Genomic DNA, 22,254 nt, shown 5'->3' with positions numbered 1-22,254 from the left:
GGAATGTCATATTTTCCTACATTAGCATTAAGTGAGGACTCGTGTTATGTTTTACCTTCAGTGTATTACCTCCCTTTTTGACATGGTAATGACTTTCATTTTATCATTTGATGTGTTTAGCCACCTGAAGAAGAACTTGTAGTTATATTTTAATAAAGTAAGAAGTTTCAAGATTTGGTGGCTTTTGTATTCAGGTAAACTTACCTTGTAATACTGGTCCAGAGGAACATAGAGATAAGACTCAGGTAAATGATTCTGGTACAAGAAGTGATAGTAATCTTGTAGATGAACTTTTGCTTGTCTCCAGTCTTGTAGTGGGTCATAGTAAGGATCAGTATAAACCTGTACAAAAATAACAGTAATTTCATAATTATTAGGTTAGAAGGCATATTACTGACAAAGTTTAGCTATTTAAATCAACTTGATAATAATCTTTATGGCCCAGATGTGGGTTTCGTGGACCGAAGTTGTACGGTGGAAGGGTCCAACTTTAGGAGGGCCTGTTAGCCATACTACCGAGGTTTGCAAAACCCATGTCCAGGCCATAAAGGTTTTATCATATATGGTAATTACCTCATGTAATTGTATGGAAACATCATTAAAATCACATAAATTGACGGTGAAATATTATTTTATTCGCAAAAATGTAAAATAATGAAGAAATTAACAAACAGCCAAATTACTAAGTGAACGGATATCGATAAGCATGCCACTTGCCATATCAAAAATTTGAAAACTTTGTAAACTTACTACTTTTACCAACATTATCAATTTGAAGGTTTCACCAATTCAATACACAACATCCCAGTAGAAATGTGTTGAAATCAAATGGACCTTGGGCATTAGTTAGTTAAAGGGGAACAAACACTATACAAAAAATCTTGTTTGTCCATGTCTTTCCACCTGGGTTAAAGGATGTACAGTTGGGGTGAGTATGAAACAAAGTTCCACATTTTACCTAATTTACATATGATGATATCTCCCCAGGGTGCTGCAGAATCAAAATTGTACTTTGTCTCATACTACCCCTGGACAGAGATGGTGGTTAGGTGTGTCACAGGTAGGGTAAAGGTGGGGTAAGGTGGGTATGAATTACACTTTTCATATAGTGAAAGGGTCAATCCTCATATAGTGAAAGGGTCAATCCATATAAGAGATGCAGCTAAGATAAAATCAGCCTTGCTTGTGTTCCTTTCAAACCATTTGCATTGATCATTGATTACCATAGATCCTAACTTACTTGAACATCATCACAGTGTAGTTTCATTACTTGATACACAATGCCTTGATAGACTAACAATGCATTGAGATCATATAAACGTTGATCACTGGTAAAACTAGGTGGTTGGTACATATATTTCTGTACTCTGTTGTAATACTGAGAGTTGTTACTTTCAAAGTGAACTGCCTTAAATGGACAGTATTGTGAAGAGATACTATCATCAATATTTGCTTCTAATCTGTGGAATTAACAAAAAAAAGTATACCGTTAATTTAAGTTTGCTAATAGAAGGGGGGGGGGGGATATTGGGTGAATCTTGCATACATTTTCATATTTTGTACCATAAGCTAAGTGGGGAACTCCAATATAATAGCTAGAAAAATAGCTTGATTTTACATGTCGTATGTATTTTCATGCATCATGCATGTTCAAAAGAATGTAAAAATTCTAGTCTTTTAGTTTGACATCTAAAATTGTAGTTCAGCTAAAATGACTTCTGCAAGAATTCCAAACTATCGTCTTTGAAGTATAGAAATTGCGGTATCTTTGAATGTAATGTCTTGAGGGGTTGTAAAGTTTATGATGATATTAATAATTCACACTAAATCCTCTTTGGCGTGGGTCTATATGTAAAAAATATACTCACTGTTGTTGATAGAGATCACCAGCTATGATTTTAGCAACAGGAATCAGATGTCTGCTGAAGTGGATAGCTGTGCTGTTGGACATGTGGTAAACCAGTAACTGAATCATAACAAAAAAATCATACTCACCTTCAGTCAAAATTGTGACTACTCAGATTGCAGTGAGTATCAATTGAACACAGTATTTATATAATCAACTTCAGTCGTCTTGACTTCATCAAACATACATATATACATGCACACATACGTTTACAGTGTTCTCCATCAAACGCATGTATGCATATACATAGAGTACTGAGTTCTAAAAACTGCCATGTTCTAATTCTATTTCATCCACAAAAATTATAGTATTTAAAGATAAATCACAAAAAAGTCAAGACGACTGTTGAAAGTCTAGAAATTAATCTTCAAAAACTGATATCATATTGCTTGTAATTAACAGCATTAATAGGGGGTGAGGGTTACTGAAATTTGAGTTCATGAATATTTTGACCTCCACCTTCAGCATTCAGGGTGAAATGTCAAATCAAGATGTTTTCAATAGACACTGACAAACACATTTGATTGTGACCGAGTGGAAATTCAACAGTTTTGGTCGACTATAAATCAGTCCTAAAATTTTAATAAATACATACAACATGCTTTTGAGATGCTGAGAGATTTCAACTACAAACAGTTAGTCTTGTTCACTCCATGATAGATGGCGCTGTTTTATAATCACACCACTAAGTGACATTACAGTGACGTGATCACAGAGCATGCTCCCATACATCTTTTGTTTGTGGCTTATTTCATTTAGATATGCCATTATACAATACAGCAAGTAACTGAGGATATCTGGGAGTGTTTTGTACTGATTTCAATCAAAGTACACCTTTTTGTGATTTTAAAAAAAATATTTGTTTACTTAGTAATTAGACTGTCAGATATAGCTATGACATAAATTACATATGATCTGTGAAAGCTAGAAATCCACATCAATGCATTATATAGGTATCACATACAATACCTGGTATAGGTCTTTGTGTGAGTCAAAGAATACAGCTATTCTGTGTATGTCAGACACGTTTGGCATGGATGGTGTCAGCTGATGAATATTGGAAAGCTGAGTCTCAGTCGGTGATGGTGATATTTTCATCACATTTTGAAAGTGTCCAACAATACCATACCATACCTGAAATGAAAGATTTGATATCAACTTGGTAATGGTGATATTTTCATCATGCTTTGAAAAGTCCCTGACAATTTCATACCACACCTAAAATGAGAATTATATTATATCATGCTACTATGTGCCATTCTGATTGGATAATAACTGTGGTAAAATCCCATTTTACCACGGCTGACAGTGGTAAAATGGGCCCCTAAACTAGCATATGAATAGTACTCACAAAAATGAAGCTAGTGTTCGTTCTTATACCAATAAGTTAACACTTCCTCAGAGTAAAGGTATGTCAGCTGGTATCCTGTACAACAGTTTGGGTTACAGTAGTCCAAATAATTCCACTGATGACCTTGCGATCGAAAGCAACGATTGATCAGTGGCTTCAACATCACTGGCCATGGCTGATAAGGTACAAGTTCTCCCATGCAACGAGCCGTCAGCGTCCTGCTCTCGTTGAATCAAGCAATACCAATTTAACTTTTAACCATCAGTCAAGTGCGTCAGGATTATTTCAAAACTGTACATTTTCAGGTTCAGTCAATGTTCAATTTGTTAACCATTAAATTAAAGTAGACTGTGTAACGTCGCGTCTCTGATTTATTGTCTCGAGCTTTCTCCGATTCAACCGATTCAACGCCGAGACACCTATTTTTAGCAGTGTACAAGATTGTATTGTTCTTATGTAAATATCCAAACAAAATTGTTACTTTCTTTGACCTCTTGCCCCGTTTTCTTCGTTGCTAGTTTTCAACGCGTTTTCGTTATGCATTATATGATGTAAATAAAGTAATTTATCAATGCAATGCAATGCAGTGTATGGTTTGTGTTCATGCAGTGTGTGTGTATGGGCGACATGAACGTATCCACTCATCAAAATATGCTCGTTCCCGACGATCTATTACCGATGATCTTTTTCTGTACGTGCGAATTTGCCTTTTCAGGCATATAAATAACCACAGAATCACATTTAGAAGAAATAGACACATATTTTGATATATTATAAAAGCAATAACCCCCACCGAAGGCGGGTATACACTCGAATTTGGTACAATTCGCTCCATATAGCACGAGCCGAATGGCGAGTGCTATATGTCGCGAATTGTACCAAAATCTTGTGTATACCCGCCTTTGGCGGGGGTTATTGCTTAAATATTTAACTCCCAAGTTGCTGAAAATTTTCACCACAGTTTGAAAAAGAAAAAGAGAAGCCCCAGGTGATATGATAACACTGAAATACAGTGTTATTTTATGTAGGTCGACACCTTGTACAAAGGAAAAACTTTTCTGGAGCTGTGTACCCTAACCTGCTATCTTGTAATACATGTACACGTTACTGCATTATTACCTACTTCATTTATTTGAGAGGAGGCCAGGACAGAAACAATCATTTTTAGTTTTCTTGAAATAAACTGTTTCCATAAAGATCTACCTGTGTATGATATTATTTGGGGCAATACCCTTCATGAGAGAATTTCACAAATACAACATGTTTGATTTCACTTTACCTCGTCAAGTTGGTTGATGAAGGCATATGTACCATCTTGTGAAGATGTGAAGACTGTAATAACTGATCCATTGACTCTGGGATAACTGGTCATTAAGTACAGAGTCAAACCACTGTTTGGACTGCAATAGAAATCGGTATTTTATCATCACATAAATCAGGTATTGATAATGACAGTAGACAACTTGTATTGCCTGTTCTCAATTTCTTCATGGATACAGGTAATGTGGATTTGAATGTTTTGGAATATTTCACACATATTTATTTGCCAGAAGTCGAAAAGAAAAGAAAATCGACATATCAAGTGAGGAAAAGGAATTAGTGAAGTAAATACGTCGGCAATGAAAGGTAAATAAAAAATAACTTTATACTCCTGGCTGGACCACAAAAATAGCTTGTTCAAACTCGTTGGGTTTTGTGGCCAAAGGAAAACATGTACAGTAATATATATATAAATATAATATAAAACTAAAACAAAAACAAAAGCAAAAAACAACCAAAAAAACAAAAACAAAACATGACTATACATGAAGGGCAATGCCTTAATACAAATAATTATGTCTGTTGAATATATAGAAGGAGCAAATGAGGGTTTATAAAAATACTTTAATTGGGATTTAAAGGTAGATCATGATCCTATTTTGTTCAGTTGGTCGGGTAATGAGTTCCAGTGTTTTGTGGCTGTGTACTGTAAATTGTATTGGCTCAAAGTGAGATTAACTTTAGGAGTAAAGAGTATACCTATCCATTCATACTAGTTTAAGGATTGAAATACAGATGGGAATTCAAGGGAAAGATGCTTGTTACAAATTAAGTATAAAAAACAGATTCTAAAATAATGCTACATAATTATAATAATAATTGACTTAACGATATTGTGCAATATTGTTATACATGCTTCATTTATAGCCAAAATATAACTAAATATTTACCATCATTTTACAAGTGTAGTTCTCGGACTTACCTTTGTATCAAGCCATTTCCCCAAATAAACAGGTGTGTAGAGACCATTGACGTATAAGACATACCGGTCCATTGCCACTCTGTGTTACTATCACTATCTGTTGGTGACAAAATATACTTAATCAATGAACTATGTATAATGTCTGGTATTGCAGAAACAATAGACAACAAAATTGGCACAACAACGTTGTATAACATGAAAGGTTGGGTTGAAATTAAGCAATTCAATGTTATCATTATTTATCTCAGTTTCAAGTTGCTATAGCAACAATATCCTTGTTGCCGAGAATAACAATATCAATTAGTAATCATTTGGTCCACGCAATGGTTTCCTCAAAATTTCATTTAAATTCATTAAGACATTGTCTAGATGTTCTCCTAACAAAAATAAACAAACAAACAGATAAACAGGAGTGAATACATAATCCCTACCCAAGTCCCAGTGGTGAAGGTAACAAATCATGGATATATACTTGTACATACATACATACATACATACATACATACATACATACATACATACATACATACATACATACATACATACATACATACATACATACATACAGATAATATAATATACCTACCTTGATAATAAAGGACATGCTTGATTTGTGAAAGTGATGATATAATTTGCCATGATCCATTATTGGGTGTTCCTGTAATTCATACAAAATACCAGTGCATAAAACTATATTACAGATTTTAATAGATCAAATCTTAGTCTTTATTGGGACTATATCCATATTATCAGCAAAGGGTTAACTTTTTGTTCAAACTAGTCAAATTGAACTTGACCTCTTTTCAACCTAGGTCAAATATCAAATTAATGCTATATTTCATGCATATTAATTACAGCCACTATGTGACATTCAATACATGTGCATGACTTTAATTTAATTTCATATATTTTACTCTGAGTACTTTTACAGTCTAAATGACAGTCATAAGGGACATTCCATTATATTATTGATACTTGTTGACAACAAGACAACGATAAATAAATCATCCTTCTAATTATCCTATGGGATTGTCACTTAGTGATTAATCGCGTACAGTTAATAATGCAAGTCCTTCAATCATCAATTATTTCACTAGCAATTACTTTTATGACTAGTAATACCTTTATAATAAATAAGCCAAATAAATGAGGTGCAAGCAGAAATCAATCTTCTAACAGTGTTCAATAGACTACTCCAATGTAATCAGTTTGATACATACATTAGTGTAAATTTAATCATAGACGTTGGAGAGAGTCTACAGTTTAAATTAATTGAGTAAATTTCTCAGTCCCAGAGAGTTCGTATACAATTTATAATTTATGCAATTTTTCTGTTCCTGTCTATTAATATTTCCTTATTAAATTTCCTTGTCATTCAGTTTTATATCAATTTTATTTTAATGACAAAATTATGTATGACATCTTGTCCTTTATTATCATATCATGGGAATATATCCTATAATAAGCAATATTGTCTTTTTGTGTGCATGCCTTCAACGATATTTGCTTGCATGGTAAACATATGGTGGGTACAAACGGGTGGGTACATGCACATATTGAACATGTAGTAGTACCGGTAGTATCTTTGGCCATTGTCCCAGGGGTGGGGGTGGGAGAGTGGTACTCCCATAATATGGGTTGGTACTTTGCCATTGTCCTGGGGGTGGGGGTGGGAGAGTGGTACTCTATAGTATGGGTTGGTACATACTGGGGGACAGTGGGGGTAAGTACAATAATTTTGACACCCTGGCCTTTAAGCATTCTGTGTATAGAGACTAATTATTATCCTTCTAATTATTCCAAATAGCAGTATTGTTAATGTATACAGCACCTACCTAAATATTCCACTATTAACATATTTTGTGACAAAGACTGTGGAGCATTAACAAGGAATAGATAGTGAGATGACCTGGTTGGATCAATGGTTGCACACACAACTTGGCAAGTCTCGGAGTTGATACCTATAAATGTATAAGAGTAAAACATTCTAAATGTAAAGTTATTGAATGTAGTTTTCACTGTGTCACGCTATATTGTGACTGAAAGTATGGTGTGACTGGTATCAGTGGAGCTACAGAGTGAATGGTAAGGGAAAATACTACTGGTAAGGTAAAATATATCTAGTGACTGGTAAGGGAAGATACAGAGTGACTGGTAAGGGAAGATACATCTAGTGAATGGTAAGGGAAGATACCTCTAGTGAACGGTAAGGGAAGATATATCTAGTGAATGGTAAGGGAAGATATATCTAGTGAATGGTAAGGGAAGATACATCTAGTGAATGGTAAGGGAAGATACATCTAGTGAATGGTAAGGGAAGATACCTCTAGTGACTGGTAAGGGAAGATACATCTAGTGAATGGTAAGGGAAGATATATCTAGTGAATGGTAAGGGAAGATACATCTAGTGAATGGTAAGGGAAGATACATCTAGTGAACAGTAAGGGAAGATACATCTAGTGAATGGTAAGGGAAGATACATCTAGTGACTGGTAAGGGAAGATACATCTAGTGAATGGTAAGGGAAGATACATCTAGTGACTGGTAAGGGAAGATACATCTAGTGAATGGTAAGGGAAGATACATCTAGTGAATGGTAAGGAAGATACATCTAGTGAATGGTAAGGGAAGATACATCTAGTGACTGGTAAGGGAAGATACATCTAGTGAATGGTAAGGGAAGATACAGAGTGACTGCTAAGATAAGATACACAGTCACAAAATAATTCAAATAGGCAAGTCAGTTGACTTGTAATTCATGATTCAACTCACACATTAATAATCCCCTGAATATACCAATAGCTTTCTTTATAAAATAGATATTTTAACACATTATAAGTCTTTCAGTAATAGAAACAATTACCTTGTATCTCAGACAACCAATCATACAGAGTCCTATCCAAGGAATCATAAAGTGAAGTAAACACGATCATTTCATCTGTAGGAAAGTAACACAAAGATAAAGAAATAAGTTATAAAAGTGTATGATATGAGATTGATGATACAATCATTATTTCATTTATATTTTGAAATCTGTGAAGTCAAAACTGATATCATATAGTTACTGCTATTGTGTACCCCCTGGCCTGGTAATCTTCTAGTTGCAACAAACAAATGACATATTGCATCTTCAGCATTTATATTTTATTAGCTAATATCTATTACAGGTATTACAATCATAGCATCATTTACATTTTACAAAGCAGTGTGAAAACTTTTTATAGGTGAATATACTGCTGTATTTATTTCAGCAAATGTAGAATAAAAGCATATTTATTAATAAGCTATTATTGAGTTTGTATTATATAGTTTTAAAATTTTAATAGAGACTTATTTTGTTCTTAGTGTGAGAAATTTTACAAAGTGGTAGGAAATCCAGTGATTAAGATATTGTGGTTAAAGCGCTAATATTCAATGCTGGGTCAGTATCTTGACACTTTCAAAGTGTATCGAGCCAACATTTTCACGAATACAGTCCTAAAAATGCAATTATTATCAAAAATGCAGACAGATTTCTTTCCTGTATATTCATAATACTATCATGTAATACTCTCTAAATCAGCAGTTTCATAGGCACTCTATGAGCTCTGTGATTGTGTTACACAGTCAAAGTCACTAGCTAACATAATGCATGTCTATCTTAATGTGACCACTATTTATAATGCAGAGTAGGCCTTTTTAAGGCTGCAGAATTAATGCTATCTAGTGTAGATTATAACATTTGTCATTGAGAGTCATGCTTATGCTAAACTTTAGTATCTGATACGTTGTGTCATTCTACCCTCATAGCAGGGTTGACAAATATGTGATGTCTTAACACTGATTATTGGAAGTTTTTAACTTACAAGTAGTTGTGTACTCGGCCAAGTAAATTTGGTTGGCTTCATCCACAGCTAGTATACTCCAAATACCTAATTCTTCTTGAGAACCAATGGTGAGAATGTTGACACAGACTGGTAGAATGTTAGTGTAAACCATACCCTGTGTCATTTCAACTACACCACTAGTGGTTCTTAGCAGTGCCCTGTCTGCTAATCCTACAGCTTCAAGGATTTCAAGAGTTGGATTTGGTGTATCACAAACTAGTACAGTATCTGATATATCAACCTAGAATAAAACATTTAGTTCAGTTAATCACAGCACACATATATGATGTTGAGCATTTTCTACAGGTTATTAAAACACTGAGGCTAAACACTAGTGAATGGGTAAACAAATAAATACCATAGCAAAATTTAAAATTAAACCAGAAATCAGCAGATGAATGAATGAATGATAAGAATGTGAGTGAATGAATGGGTGGGTTTATTGAATGAATGAGTGTGACTCAGTGATGAGTGAGAATAAACGGGTGAGAATGAATGAGTGAGTGAGTGATTACACTAACCTGCAACACAGTAACAGTAGCCAACTGATCATTACTGGCTAACAATGTATTGGTTGCTGGTGGTCCTACAAGAACTGTTGGACTACTGCTCTTGACAACAAAACCACCACTAGATTGGACTTGCCATGGAATTATATTATCCAGTTCATACAAACCATCATCAACACCGTCATCAACTACATAGCTATTGGTATAAATGGTATTCCTACAAATACAACACCATACAACATCTAAGACTTGACACAGTAAAATCTAAGATCATTTTCAATGTATTTAGAGGCAACTTTATATTTCCAGGGTAATATTTTTTATATTGAGCATTGCTTATTTTATCTAAATAACAGAAACCATAGATATTGGAAGAACCAATGTCTATGCTGAAAAGTATTCGATGACTACCAATGATCAGAACTAATCAGAAATTTACACCTGACATAAGAAAATTTGATGAAAGAAAATAACTGTACACACAAATGAAATTTTACCAAAATAAGCCTGAGCGTGCTCTCTGAGACTCTCTCTCTCTCTCTCTCTCTCTCTCTCTCTCTCTCTCTCTCTCTCTCTCTCTCTCTCTCTCTCTCTCTCTCTCTCTCTTCCCCTCCCCCCCTCTCCCCCCCCTCTCTCTCTCTCTCTCTCTCTCTCTCTCTCTCTCTCTCTCTCTCTCTCTCTCTCTCTCTCTCTCTCTCTCTCTCTCTCTCTCTCTCTCTCTCTCTCTCGTACATAACTGCCTTCCTACACATTTCCTATTTTGATAACTTGATTGAAATACAGAATAATGAGGGCAGCATACTGACATGATACTTAATAATAATGTCACACTTGCCTATGTATTTTGGGTAGTTGTCCGATCCCATCACTTGATACTTCTATATCTATACTCTTTGTTTGGTTGTCCATGGGTAGAGGAACAATCCATGCATGTGAACAGAATTCTTCCTTGCTTTCTGGTATATTGCATTTGACTTGAGAGGATGATTCCAAGTGATACAAATCCACCAATGCACCATACAGGATGTGTTGTAATGTTGCATCACCAATGTCACTCTGGATGCTAACTCTGGGCACTATACCTGAGGCAGCCAACTTCCTTGCCACAATATCTGAAACTTTATCTTCACAGACTACTCTAACTCTTAATGCATATGGGAAAGATTGATATGTGTCTTGGAACTCTAGCTGTAACAAAAGGCAGAATACATTAAAATTACTATTAATTGGTGGGATTAGCTGGTAAAATCTACCAGCTGTTCCAACTCATAATACATACTGAGGATCACTTGCCCAAAACATGGCACAAGCCTTGGTATAGGTATTTTGAATCTATCCCAGTTTTACCTCAAAAACATTCTGATTGAAATGTCGAAGCAATATGATTTTTCAAAAATTAAAATAATTAAAAAGGTAAAATAAAATAAACCAAAATAAAATCCTGACCTACCTACCCTATTTTCTGAGACCATGTTATCGGAAACACACAATTATTATTTTTTGCCTTTTCATGATAATCATGATATGCTCATACCTTTAGGCTTTATATAAACTTTGTGTTAAAATTATCTTTTTATCTCAAAATGTGCCACCCATGCTCTATGGCACTTCATTATATTTTTGTTTCTTCTATCTTTTTCTTTTATAAATCTAAATGGCTTCTGTAAATTGACTTTATATTCCTTTATCACTTGAATCGTCAGTGAATGAATAAACTCGAGCAAATTGGCCAAAATGGTGCTGTTTTTTGTGAATGCGTTGGTGTATTATTGAGTAAGAATGAATTAATGATAATATAACGGTGAATGTAAATAAACATACCTGTGAAGTATCAACCGCCAAATTATTAGCATACTGGAACACAATATCGTTAACTGGCAAAGTCTGTTGGTTTTCAATATTGCTGACAGCCTCACAATGGGGCTGGGTTTGTTTTACAACTTCAACAAACCATGAACAGTCAGTAACTAAATTCAAATTCAATGCATAACCATTGAGTAATCCAACGTGCCTGTTCAACGATAATACAATTACAAATATGATAAGATTTACACACGATTTTTGGTTGCAAAGTGTCATTATCTTGCTTCCTCTATAGCTTTGTTATCAAATATTGATGACTGTGTGTCTTCAATTACGTTCATTTCGCTAGACATGTATTACAATCAGGTTAGAAATCAAGTTTGTATGCAGCAGACGACGCGACGGCGTCCAATTTTTTTTTGTACTTTAGCGCATAGCGCCTTCAACGGACTATATTCAGACATCTCGGACCTTGTACAAATCTCGTGTGCACTTCTCGTCAACCGGCGTCTGACTTCCTGTTCCGGTTGTCCAGAACCTTCGACGACATAAGACAACGTGGGTGAGCTTCAGTATCTCGCGTATTTTCCTTAGTCGTTATCAGGACAGAAAACAGCTCGGTATCATGGCAAAATGGGGAGAAGGAGATCCACGATGGATCGTCGAAGAACGTGCCGATGCAACAAATGTCAACAATTGGCACTGGTAGGTCTTCATTCATAACGACATTGTTTGAAAAATCAATGTTTACAAATTTAATTCAAACTCTGATTGCTGACCATAACTTTCTCGTGATTTCTGAAATATGAGAAAAAATTTGTCTCCATATTCAGTTATATTCTCTGTTAAGACTTTTCATCAAAAGTAGGTGTTTGATTTTACCCTGTGTGATGTATTTAGTCACCCCCCCCCCCCCTCCATTGTAACTATGGGGCTATCAACCATTGTGTTGACTCAATCGTGGCGTTACTAACTGTGAAACAAAAAAGAAAAAAAGATTTATAATAAACAGCTAGAATACAGTAAAAAAAATTAGCCACTAGATAACTTTTCAATGTGTATGCAATAAAAACGGAAAGGGTCTAAAATATCTAATAGTCAGCGACTTGCTTGAGAGTATGGTTTTGCACTAAGAACAACAAAATATCATTATCAACATGAAATGACAGCTGAATTTATAAATTAAAATTGAATTACGCTATGGTCTGATTCAGGATGTCTCCTTTTCACTCTCCTGACTTGACCCTGCTTGCATCAAGTGAGTCGGTACTCGAGTGAGTCCTGACTTACTCTCTGTCACAGTGTCAGCAGGCAGAACTACCATTGACACAGCTATTTTGAATTCTACATATTTTCAAAAACTTGTAGTGGTATTATAACATTGTATATCTTGCTACTGTTGTAGTGTTGCTAGATCTAAAGTTATAGAAGGATATTTTACAGTAACCATGGTTTTTACATGTCTTTGTATACTGTATGTGACTGAAATAGCGTAGACATATTTTGCTTTGGTCAATCCTTCCGTTGGTACGGTTTTCATAATGAATAACATTAGTATGAGTCATCATGTCCTGTTGAGGAATGGGGCAACTGTAGAGACTAAAGGTTGTAGTTAATACAAATAGTGATAATTTTAAGGTGATTAAGAGAAGCCATACAAGAAGACCTGTCAAAACACATTAACAGAGTTGCTGCTTTATTAACACTAGCAATGCCAACACTGCTACACTACTAGTCTTTAGTTTATATGGATTCTAGAAGTATTTAGAGCTGAAAACTGCACTTTAGTGGGTTTACAAACTGGGGTTATACCCTGAGCCATTACAGTATTTGGATTGTTACATATGTGTATGAAAGTCAATCTGAAAAAAACAGGAAACATAATTTTTTTGAATCTGATAAATAATTCAAGTATTTCCCAGAGAGCTGTACATGTAACTGGACTGACTCAATATAGTTCAATTTGTGATTGAAAGTGGTTCCAAAGGTACAGGCTGTTTTGACATTCAAGAGTAAAGTGTGAAATACTGTGATTTTTCATATGTGGTGTATTCTTTCTCTGTGCTGCAGTACTGTTTGTCTAAATGCTGACATAGTTACATAAACATAGATGTACATTCCTTGTACTTGAAATGCTTGTTTTAAATTTTACTCCTAGGAATCCTGAATTACAACTTCCAATATTTTCTTATTGCATTGTGCTTTTTAATAATAAATGTTAGAAGGGTAGAAAACTTACATACTGATTTTTTACAACAGAAAATAAACTTTTGTAAATCAAAGTCTATTGTTTGTTTGATATAAGGGTAACACTCACTATTTTGGGGAGAAGTCATATATGTGCCTTTCTGAATTTCAATTGTAACTTAACTCTTTTTTCATCCATACACAGGACTGAAAAGAAAGCAACTGCTTGGTCAAAAGATAAACTCAAGGAAATATTTGTTGGTCTAAAGGTTGAAGATGAAAGGGGTAAGTTTTTTTTTTTTAATAAAAAAAATGTTCTGTTGCTGGTTTGAAATTGAAGCTATGGCCATAACATTGCAAGGTACAGTGACAAAAAATTGTTATTTACCACAATAGTCCTCAAAATGGCTGTTAAGAATGTGTGGTGTGGAGAAAATGGTGATTTCGGTCAAATAAAAAAAAATATTTGTTTCCGATAACATGACTTCAGAAAATAGAGTAGTTTGGTCGGAATTTCATTTTATTTTCCTTTAAAAGTTGTAAAAATTACTTTGACCCCAAAGATAAGATACTCATCGGTCACAATACTTTTGAGAGAATTTGATGAGGTGTAAAAGAAGTAAATAACAAGTAAGTTAAGTAGATGAATATAGATGTAAATTGTCTCCATTTTACCTTTTTTGCAAGGAAAGAAAATTATTAGGGCTTAAACTAGGGTAGGTCAGGTTATTGGAAATACACTTTTTCTTTTAAAATTTGGCCTTATGATGTTTAAGTACATATGCTGTTCGAATCACACACATGTGTGCGTCCAGGTCCCAAGCTGTGAAAATCTAGCCAGTTACTAAGGACGTTTGAGTAAAACTGTTTTGTTTCTGAGCAAAGATTTACATATTTATGGAAGACTTTCAAACTGTGGCGTCAAAATGCTATGAACAGAAAATAAGGTATTACTGAGTGTGTAGAACAGTATTCTTGATTACAAGACTGTAAACTTGACGTTGTTTTTTGTCTCTAATTGGTTCCCACAGGATGCTGTGAGATAACAGCTATGCCTAAATGTGACGGCGAGGCTACAGCGAATAATAGGAAAGCAAAACTTATATTTTTTTATGAATGGGAAATCAAATTAGAGTGGAATGGTAAGTAGACTGTTTCTTTGTCTACAAGTATGGTATAATTATTTTATATCATCTCAGTTCCTTCCAGTAAAGTGATGACTTGTGTGAATGTTGATAGTAAAAGTTGGCCTATATGCCTGTTTTTTGGACCACAAACAGACACATAGACCGGTACACATAAACTCTAAAGTAGTTGTTTTCACCCTTCATGTCCCATAAAACACTTCATACCAATACACTCTCCCACTTAAATTATTCATTGAATTTCTTGAAGTTTTTGAATTTCTCTGTTTTGTGATATTTGACTAAATTTGATTGTGAAGAGAGAGTGATTTTCAATTTTTTTTAGTGAATAAAAAAAGAACATCTGGTGATTTAGTGAAATGTTGTTACATTTCCTGGAATCATTTAAGTGACAGCTAACTTTCTTTTTTACTATCTATGCTTTGAGTACATTATACGCCAGTTTTCAGAAAGATGAAAGATTGTATGGTTTGGCCACTAGGGGGCTCTGTTTCACAGCAAATTTTGATTGGAAGGTCAGAATATGTTAAGTACTATGGTGTTCTATGAAAAGCAATCTTTCTCACCGTCTCAAGGCAAATATTGATAACATTCTTCGTTCATTCAGATAGGTCTACTTCTTCAGTTTGCGATTGTTTACATTTTATGAACAAATGAAGCACATTTAGTCATTTGATTACTTCATGGTTCTGGCAAGTATTTGGCATACGTGATCAAATTAAAGTTCAACCCTCATTGTCCCCAATCTGGGGCCCCCTCACATAATGTTTCTTTTGAAAATGACTTGTAAGTAGGTAATTAGTAAAGGATATATTCTGTCTGTGATGAATTGGTTGATCTATTAAATGTGGGTAGGAATATTACAATGTAAATTCACATTTTAGCACCTACAAGAGAAATACATAGTTAGTGAACTGAACTGGCCAAAATTCATTCTAGCATGATCGCATCAAGATTTTGATGGAGGCAAAGATTGGTATTATAGTAATGACTGTTAGCATGATAACAATAAAAAGGACAAAATATCAGAAATTAAGACAAAATAAAGACGAACAATTTATGTAATATTGTCAATGTTTTAAAATTTGTGGTTAATGACTTTTCTATTGGGCTAGTTAAAAATGGGCAACATTAGTCAAATGTGGTTAATGGTTTTTGAAACCCTACGCTAGCACAGTGTATGTTGTGTTCTGTCGGTTGAGAAATGTATGTGATATACTACTACTACCACAATGCTTGACCCACCAATTTTCATCTGTTGAATTCCACAGGCAATCTTGCTGGCTGTGAAACTAAACTAGAAGGAACAGTAGAAATACCCAATTTAAGTGATGAAAATGAAGCAGATGAAGTTGATGTAAGTATACATATTTAGTAAAAAATAAAGTAATTGATATGGTTATTACAAAAAATTAATTTGAAGAATATATTGCATATATATTGCATATTAATTATGTATGGTAATTTTTTTTATTACAAATATGGGTGCAGTTTGGTCAATTTCGTTGATGTTGTGAAAACAAAGTGATATGCATATGTCCTCTATAACAGGTCACCATTGTGCCAAGTTTGGATTAAATCAGATATTGCATGAAAGTGAAATGACATATTAAATTACAGACACACACAGAAGTCATGGAGCCCATTTTCAATCATGCTTGCAGAGTCCTGAATTTCAGACATGCATGCAGTCCTAAATTTCAGTGCTGCAGCCCTGCACTGCCACAGGACTTCAGGACGTTGGCTGTGTACACCCCTTAAAATTTAAGAATTAATACTCTTGGTAGTGAATTGTCAATAATATGATTCTTATTACAGTTTAATGTTTCAGTGAAAAAGGAGACGGTGGAATCTAGAACACTTAAAGAGATAATGAGGGGTAAAGGAAGAGAACTTATGAAAGAACAAATAGCAAAATATATCAAATTACTACGTGAAGGTATGTCTATTACATGTTTATTTCATCATTTTGTACTTTGTTATGATGTACAATCATACACATGAATTGTTTCAGGAGTGTGTAATTGTTTTAATACTATGCATGTAATGTATAGACCATGTGGACAGGCTAGGTGATTTACTAAAGTCACCTTTGAAAAGATGTAGAATGACTTCCTGGTCGATCTGGTCATACAGTGATTTCAGTGGTAGACACAATCATCACTGGGAGTGCAGGTTTTAGTGAAGTACACAAAACTTGAAAACGTTGACCTTGGTTGCTATAGTAATGGAGAACCAGGGATGAATTGCAGATTGAGAATTGCAGCAAGTGATGTTGTAAAGTTTGATGTGACCGATCATTGCAAGTGTTCCCTTGGTAATCCAGTTTCCTCCTGCTTAAAACCAGAATACCTTGGTGTTCAATGACTGTACATAGTGGTTGCATGTGAGAAGGGTGTCGTTCATTTGGACCATGCCAAACATTGCAGGTTTTCCCATGTATTCTAATTTCCTCCTTGAACATCAGGAAGTCACATGGGCAACTATATTCATTTGCATAATTTAGATTTGAATTAAGTATATATAATTATCATTAGATGTGGTTTTTCTGTGGTTTTCCTGCACTATGTATCATTTCATTTTTAATTTGTCTTTTTTTTTTGTTCATCCTCTCCTCTATAGAATATAGCCAAGGTATGATTTTACCAACCAAGCAGAATGCTAGCAGTAATGCAAAACCAAGTACTCCACCACAAAAGGTAAATACTGAACATAATGGCCCCCCCCTTCACCCCAAATAGGTCCTCTTCATCCCAAATAGCTTACCCAGGCAGATTGGAATATATATATATATATATATATATTTTATTTTTTTTTTTTGGGGGGGGGGATGTCAAGGGACTTTAATACAGATATAACATGCAGTCCAAAAAGTATATTGTTTTCAGTTTTAAAGACATTGTAACCATGGTAACAGATAGTGATATCTAACTAAACTTGTTCAGTTTGATATATGTATCTTATTGAGTTGTACATGTTTAGAGAGCACTTAACAAAATTATCAGTGGAAATTTTACAAATTTTCACAAAGCCGCAGCATTTATATTACAATACATGTATCAAAGAGTAAGCAACATTTTTAATATTGTCTTCACAGACACAAAATAAGTCTAGCGTAACCTCGGAGATAAAGAACTTTCAAAATTTACAAGTTGGAGTTAAAATCAACACCAGTAAAATCAAGGAGAAACAAGACTTCAAATGTGAAGCCAGTGATTTGTATGATGCCTTAACTAATGTACAGGTAAGTTTACCCACTTTATTTACCTACTGTTTTTATAGCATAAACTGAGTTTATATAATTTTTGAATGTTAATTTATGTTACGTATTAATTCAAAGGCGCTGATAGTATTCTGTTTACTGAACCATACTAACCATCACTTGTAATTGATTGACCTCAAACGACACATTATAATAAAGATTCAATAACATACTTTAGTATGCAAGTAATACTACAAATATATATATCGACACTGAAATGTTGAGGAATTATGGCACCAACTTTGCTGATAGAGGGCGCACCTCGATACTCCTGGAGTGATTTTAGCATGATCAAAATACACCAACCTTGTAAACTTGATAGCACTATAAGATTTTGAATAGAATTATATTTCTTTGTGTAGAGTTATTGTGATTACTTCATGAAATGAATTTCTCATGGTTTGATTACATACATGTATTTTAACTGTCAACCTAGCCAGTACCACCCCATTGTAACGATGACCTAGTCACTTTTTAGTTCATAGTTCAAACTATACTCTTATTGCAGAAAGTACAAGCCTTCATGAGAGCTAGGGCAGAAATGGAAGTAGAACCAGAAGGACGTTTTTCACTCTTAGACGGTAACATTACAGGACAATATGTTGAATTGGTGAGTACATATACAAAAATGTAGTTTGTGTATTGTCTAGTGACAAGTATCTGCAAATTGTAACATATCGAAATGCACACCTTACCTGGTGACAAGGCATATATTACATACCACATGTACCTCATAATCATAGGCTGACTAGAACACCAGTACTCTTATATAGCCCTAAGTCCAGGCAACAGTCTTGTAAGATACACCAAACATCACTTCACAGACATGAGGGAAATGCACTACAGATATAGCACAAATACAGCCATATCACACGTCAATATTGTATTGAAATACCAATACTAGCAAGAACAGCTTAGTTCAGCAATAGTATAATTATACTGCTGTATTGTCACATGGTTAGTGTTTTGAGTTATAAAGCTTGATATGTGAATTCAGGGAAGCATTGGAAATACCAGCATTAAACTTATAATACAGGGCTTAGTTTTTGATAAATCAACAGAGAGTATGTGATTATTGTCACCAATAGTATATACTGTCCATCTATAGAGTTGTAGCCAAGGTTTTGGAACCCAAAGAGGGGGGAAATTTGGTATGACTGATAGTTTACCATACAGTGTACCAAAATCTTTGTGGGTAACCTGGTGAACTCATGACAGATTTGACCTGTTTTACACTGACCTAACTGTCTTTTGTATATATAATAATACCATTGTGGTTTTGCACCTGATAGAATTCAAACGACTGTCAACCTCATAGTTACGTTGTCAAACATGGTAGTTCACTTTAAGTCTCACTTTGTTCACTTCTTCATTTCTAGGTCCCAAATAAAAAGATTGTTCAACGATGGAGGTATAAATCCTGGCCTGAAGAGCATTATTCTACTGTTACCATGGAGATGGAAGAGAAATCAGACCACACAGAGTTGGTGCTGACACAGACAGGTGTTCCAGACAATGAACTAGACAGAACGAAAGAAGGATGGTCACGATACTACTGGCAAAGTATAAACAGCACTTTTGGTTTCTCATCCAGAATATTTTAAGAATAAAAACAAAAAAAAATTTTGTGTAGTTTTTTTTGATAAAAGTCAGATGTAAGTTATAAAATGTCTTTTCTGTACCAAAGATTTAAAGAAAGAAAATCTGTTTGCAAAAAAAATCATTTATGAAATCAACGTGGCTGCAAAAATACCTTGCTGGTTGTCAATATGTAATTTTGACAGTGAAATTACATGTGTTAAGACCAGACTTCATTTCATGTAAGGAAGCCCTCATGTGTTAACATTTACTTGGCATCAGATACCAAACCATGTACCTCTTATGAAGCTGTACTGGCTGCAACTTGAACGTTTTTGGGAAACTTATTTGGTGGATATAATGACTTACTCATAATATATCGTACACCCTGAACAGTATAGAATCATCATCTGTGAGTAAACATGTTTCCGTAGCCGTACACATAGTATGGTTCAATATATCAAATCACATCGATTTTTAGGTCCGCACCCAAAAATCAGTATAGACCTCTAATTGACATGTACAATGTCTAATTCATTGGTGTTTGTTTATATAACAATTTTTAAGTGAATATATTGTTGGTTGTCTGATCAAAAAATAATAATATCCCTGTTGCAGCTGGTGCAGGTTTGATTTCCCCTTGTGGGATGAATAAAGTAATTCGGATTGTGAAGCATATAACATGTATGTAATGATGTAGTTAACGTGTATTGTAACACATTGTAATACATTCTTTGATTACAACTCCTTTGTCTTGTGACTTCATTATCATGATGGGTGACAGTTGAACTGCGTGATATATTCACTCATGTACTCTTCAGGAATGTAACTATGAATAGATGAAGGTGACCCCATTATGTTTTGTTTCTCATTATCGGACAAACCCAAATTTTCAGTGCTGACATAGCTTTGTCCGGCGCCAATATTTTGTGGAACAGCGCCCTCTCTGGCAAGAATAAGCAAGTGTCTTACAGTCATGGCAGCAATGATGACACTTGTTCACGAACAGAGCATTTCTTTCATGATGGAAGTTATTGAACTTAAATTGAGGAAAAGGAAAGGCAGAGAAGTGTGATATTTTAAAACTTACAAAAGAAAATCCAGGGAGTGACCCATAGTTTCTATGAAAAAGTAATGAGAAACAAAACAATAGGGTCCCCCTTATTGCCGTGTTGGTTGTATAGATACTTCACAATGTTACTTTTGTATTTTTGCTCTTTTTCTAGAAGTCCCCTAGTCATTTTACCTAGGATTCCCACCAAAATGATACTGTACTGCAATGTATGGGGAAACTGTCAGTTACACCAGATTTCACCCATTTTGTTTTTAAGGGTTCCGAAACCTTAGCTAAAACACTGCTAGATAATGCTAATGTAATCAATTTCCTTTCTCCTTTGCTATTAAACTTGATGAACAAGAAACTAAATTCAGTCTTCCTATTGTTCAAATTGTAGTATTGCTTTCTCCCCGTACATGATAAAATTGTGTGTAAATTTGGAGGAAGTTTGAGAATTGACTATTGGCATTATGTCTGTGTTAGCTGTAATTGTTTCAGACAACTGTCTTCTGGTATTTCCAGCACATCACTCTTTCATCAGGCATCGGTTTTCATGGTAAGGGAGATGACTGTAGGAATCCAATGCAGTTTGTAGACTAGAACATAGTTGATGATGAAGATATTATATTATTCAATAACCTTAAAAGCAGCTGAATTGATAGGTTCTAAAGTATAGATTATGAAGTCAGTGCTAAATTAGTCATTATGTATTCTTAGTATTAGGAGATATGATCTCCTAAAAGACACATTCATTCATTAGCTATCAGGCCTAATTCACTTAGATATGTCTCAGACCACTAAAAATAGTGGTATTAGGATATGTTGACTCCCTGGACTGACAGATCAGTTGTGGGCTTGGTCTTATCGCTCTTTCCCCAAACAGGCTGATAAGCCCAGACTGATGATGTCATATACAGTATTGTGTCACAATGCATTGAGTGTTTCTCTGTCAGACTATAGCATAGATTCTTACAGGGGTCATAGTGAGATTGGTAGAGTGATCTTCATCAGTATAACACAGGGGTACTTTGTGTGTCTCCTTCCTGGTCTTCAAATATCAACACATTTAATGTGTATCTACAGTAATGTTAATGTATATAAAACAAGAAATTGAAGGGTGTGAGGGTGTTAATGTTGCCGAGTTGGATGTCTGTCCACTATCTCACCAATATATCTCGGCTTTGGAAGGATGTGTGGGATGTCTGATAAGCACCTATCCAACAAAGCATTTCCAGATGGGAGGGGGAGAGGAATGTATGCAACCAACACCACTGAATAATACAAGCAATCGCTCGTAATTTCATACTGTGATGAAAAAAAGAGACAAATAAATCAGCTGTACATACTG

At 34.7% G+C, this 22,254-nt stretch overlaps 2 protein-coding genes across 2 annotated transcripts in view; one reads left to right on the top strand and one right to left on the bottom strand.

Annotated features, from left to right (window-relative positions):
• Positions 1 to 12,227, bottom strand: part of LOC144453721 (cation channel sperm-associated auxiliary subunit gamma-like) — a 23,389-nt gene extending 11,162 nt beyond the window's left edge. Inside the window, exons 1-14 of the mRNA XM_078145054.1 lie at positions 12,193 to 12,227; positions 11,696 to 11,885; positions 10,710 to 11,062; positions 9,887 to 10,091; positions 9,345 to 9,606; positions 8,363 to 8,437; positions 7,335 to 7,460; positions 6,086 to 6,157; positions 5,500 to 5,641; positions 4,537 to 4,657; positions 2,876 to 3,124; positions 1,869 to 1,966; positions 1,241 to 1,460; positions 205 to 342 (exon numbers count right to left, since the gene is read on the bottom strand). Of these exons, the coding sequence (XP_078001180.1) occupies positions 205 to 342; positions 1,241 to 1,460; positions 1,869 to 1,966; positions 2,876 to 3,124; positions 4,537 to 4,657; positions 5,500 to 5,641; positions 6,086 to 6,157; positions 7,335 to 7,460; positions 8,363 to 8,437; positions 9,345 to 9,606; positions 9,887 to 10,091; positions 10,710 to 11,062; positions 11,696 to 11,885; positions 12,193 to 12,227 (2,286 nt within the window). The remainder of the gene's footprint in view (positions 1 to 204; positions 343 to 1,240; positions 1,461 to 1,868; positions 1,967 to 2,875; positions 3,125 to 4,536; positions 4,658 to 5,499; positions 5,642 to 6,085; positions 6,158 to 7,334; positions 7,461 to 8,362; positions 8,438 to 9,344; positions 9,607 to 9,886; positions 10,092 to 10,709; positions 11,063 to 11,695; positions 11,886 to 12,192) is intronic.
• Positions 12,200 to 22,254, top strand: LOC144453772 (activator of 90 kDa heat shock protein ATPase homolog 1-like). Its single transcript, XM_078145122.1, has 9 exons — positions 12,200 to 12,382; positions 14,070 to 14,149; positions 14,896 to 15,006; positions 16,281 to 16,366; positions 16,828 to 16,948; positions 17,632 to 17,708; positions 18,107 to 18,253; positions 18,780 to 18,881; positions 19,651 to 22,254. The coding sequence occupies exons 1-9, from the start codon at positions 12,303 to 12,305 to the stop codon at positions 19,873 to 19,875; spliced, it is 1,029 nt and encodes a 342-aa protein (XP_078001248.1). The 5' UTR covers positions 12,200 to 12,302; the 3' UTR covers positions 19,876 to 22,254.

The sequence above is a fragment of the Glandiceps talaboti genome, chromosome 2 (assembly GCF_964340395.1).
Source record: "Glandiceps talaboti chromosome 2, keGlaTala1.1, whole genome shotgun sequence".
NCBI lineage: Eukaryota > Metazoa > Hemichordata > Enteropneusta > Spengelidae > Glandiceps > Glandiceps talaboti.
The sequence above is the reverse complement of the archived record's forward strand: the minus strand, read 5'-3'. Positions and strand labels throughout refer to the sequence as shown.

Bases quoted from the DNA above. Each gene is read 5' to 3' on its own strand.
- LOC144453772 (XM_078145122.1), top strand. From the start codon at position 12,303: ATGGCAAAATGGGGAGAAGGAGATCCACGATGGATCGTCGAAGAACGT. The intron at 18,254-18,779 runs GTAAGTTTACCC...CTCTTATTGCAG, and splicing joins ATGCCTTAACTAATGTACAG to AAAGTACAAGCCTTCATGAG. The intron at 18,882-19,650 runs GTGAGTACATAT...CTTCATTTCTAG, and splicing joins CAGGACAATATGTTGAATTG to GTCCCAAATAAAAAGATTGT.